The 944-nt window shown below is 42.3% G+C and overlaps 1 protein-coding gene across 1 annotated transcript; it reads left to right on the top strand.

Annotated features, from left to right (window-relative positions):
- Positions 1 to 308: 308 nt before the first annotated feature.
- Positions 309 to 698, top strand: LOC122320278 (vacuolar ATPase assembly integral membrane protein VMA21 homolog). The gene has a single exon (XM_043208432.1). The coding sequence runs from the start codon at positions 381 to 383 to the stop codon at positions 696 to 698; it is 318 nt and encodes a 105-aa protein (XP_043064367.1). The 5' UTR covers positions 309 to 380.
- The last annotated feature ends 246 nt before the right edge of the window (positions 699 to 944 follow it).

Genomic DNA, 944 nt, shown 5'->3' with positions numbered 1-944 from the left:
ATGCTTAAACCATGTTTCTGTAGAACTTCCAATACAGCTCGAAGATGTTCTTCGTGTTCAGCCAGGGATTGCGACGTTATAAGTATGTCATCGATATAGCAATAAACGAAGTCCAAGCCGCGGAAGATGTTGTCCATGAAACGTTGAAATGTTTGAGTCGCGTTTTTTAATCCAAACGGCATGTACTAAAACTCGATCAGTCCGAACGGGGTGACACCGCTGTTTTCTGGATATCGCTTTCTGCCATGGAAATTTGGCTTAAGAAGAAAGAGAATTTGTCAAATATTTCTGATAACCCACTGGCAGGCCAAAGCAAAAGCCGAAATTAAAAGAAACTTTTGCGTTTTTTCAATTAATCCTGGTTTGGTTTAGCTAGAATAATGTCGAATAAGACTAAGAAAAGCACCGGTGGCAACGGAGGAGCGCCAAAACAAACCCGCCAGCAGTCTCATGATTCGCAGGATTGCAGCTCTTTCAAGACAGTGCAATTCTACTGCATGCTTATCGTTTTTCTGCCCGTTCTGACCTTTTTTGCCCCCAAAGGCTTCGTTCTGGACCGATTCCTGGACATTTCAGAAGTAAAAATTAATATTGCTTCTGCCGTGGGAGCGGTCGTTGCATTGCACATCGCTCTGGGACTTTATATTTACAGAGCCTACTTCGGAGCTCTTGGATCCAAGTCATCTAAAACGGATTAAACCTCATTTTCACTCGGACTGTTTCCCCATTTCCATTAACTATAAGTCGGAAAAGCGCTCTTGTACATACATGCTATACATACAAATGTTTATATGCTCAGCGATGGAGAAGGAAGAGAAAGTCGTTTGTAAACCGCGTGTAATCGTTTTCTGTTGCATAAGTTTCGATAACTGGGATCTCCAAATTGGGCGCTTGCTTTGAGCTGAAGGATATCCCTAAGGTTAGAGGTAGACCTTTCTTAAAAT

Source organism: Drosophila ficusphila, unplaced genomic scaffold (assembly GCF_018152265.1).
Source record: "Drosophila ficusphila isolate 14025-0441.05 unplaced genomic scaffold, ASM1815226v1 contig_47, whole genome shotgun sequence".
Taxonomy (NCBI): Eukaryota; Metazoa; Arthropoda; class Insecta; order Diptera; family Drosophilidae; genus Drosophila; species Drosophila ficusphila.
This window is presented reverse-complemented; position numbering and strand designations above follow the sequence as displayed.

Coding starts and splice junctions, on each gene's coding strand:
- LOC122320278 (XM_043208432.1), top strand. CDS start 381: ATGTCGAATAAGACTAAGAAAAGCACCGGTGGCAACGGAGGAGCGCCA.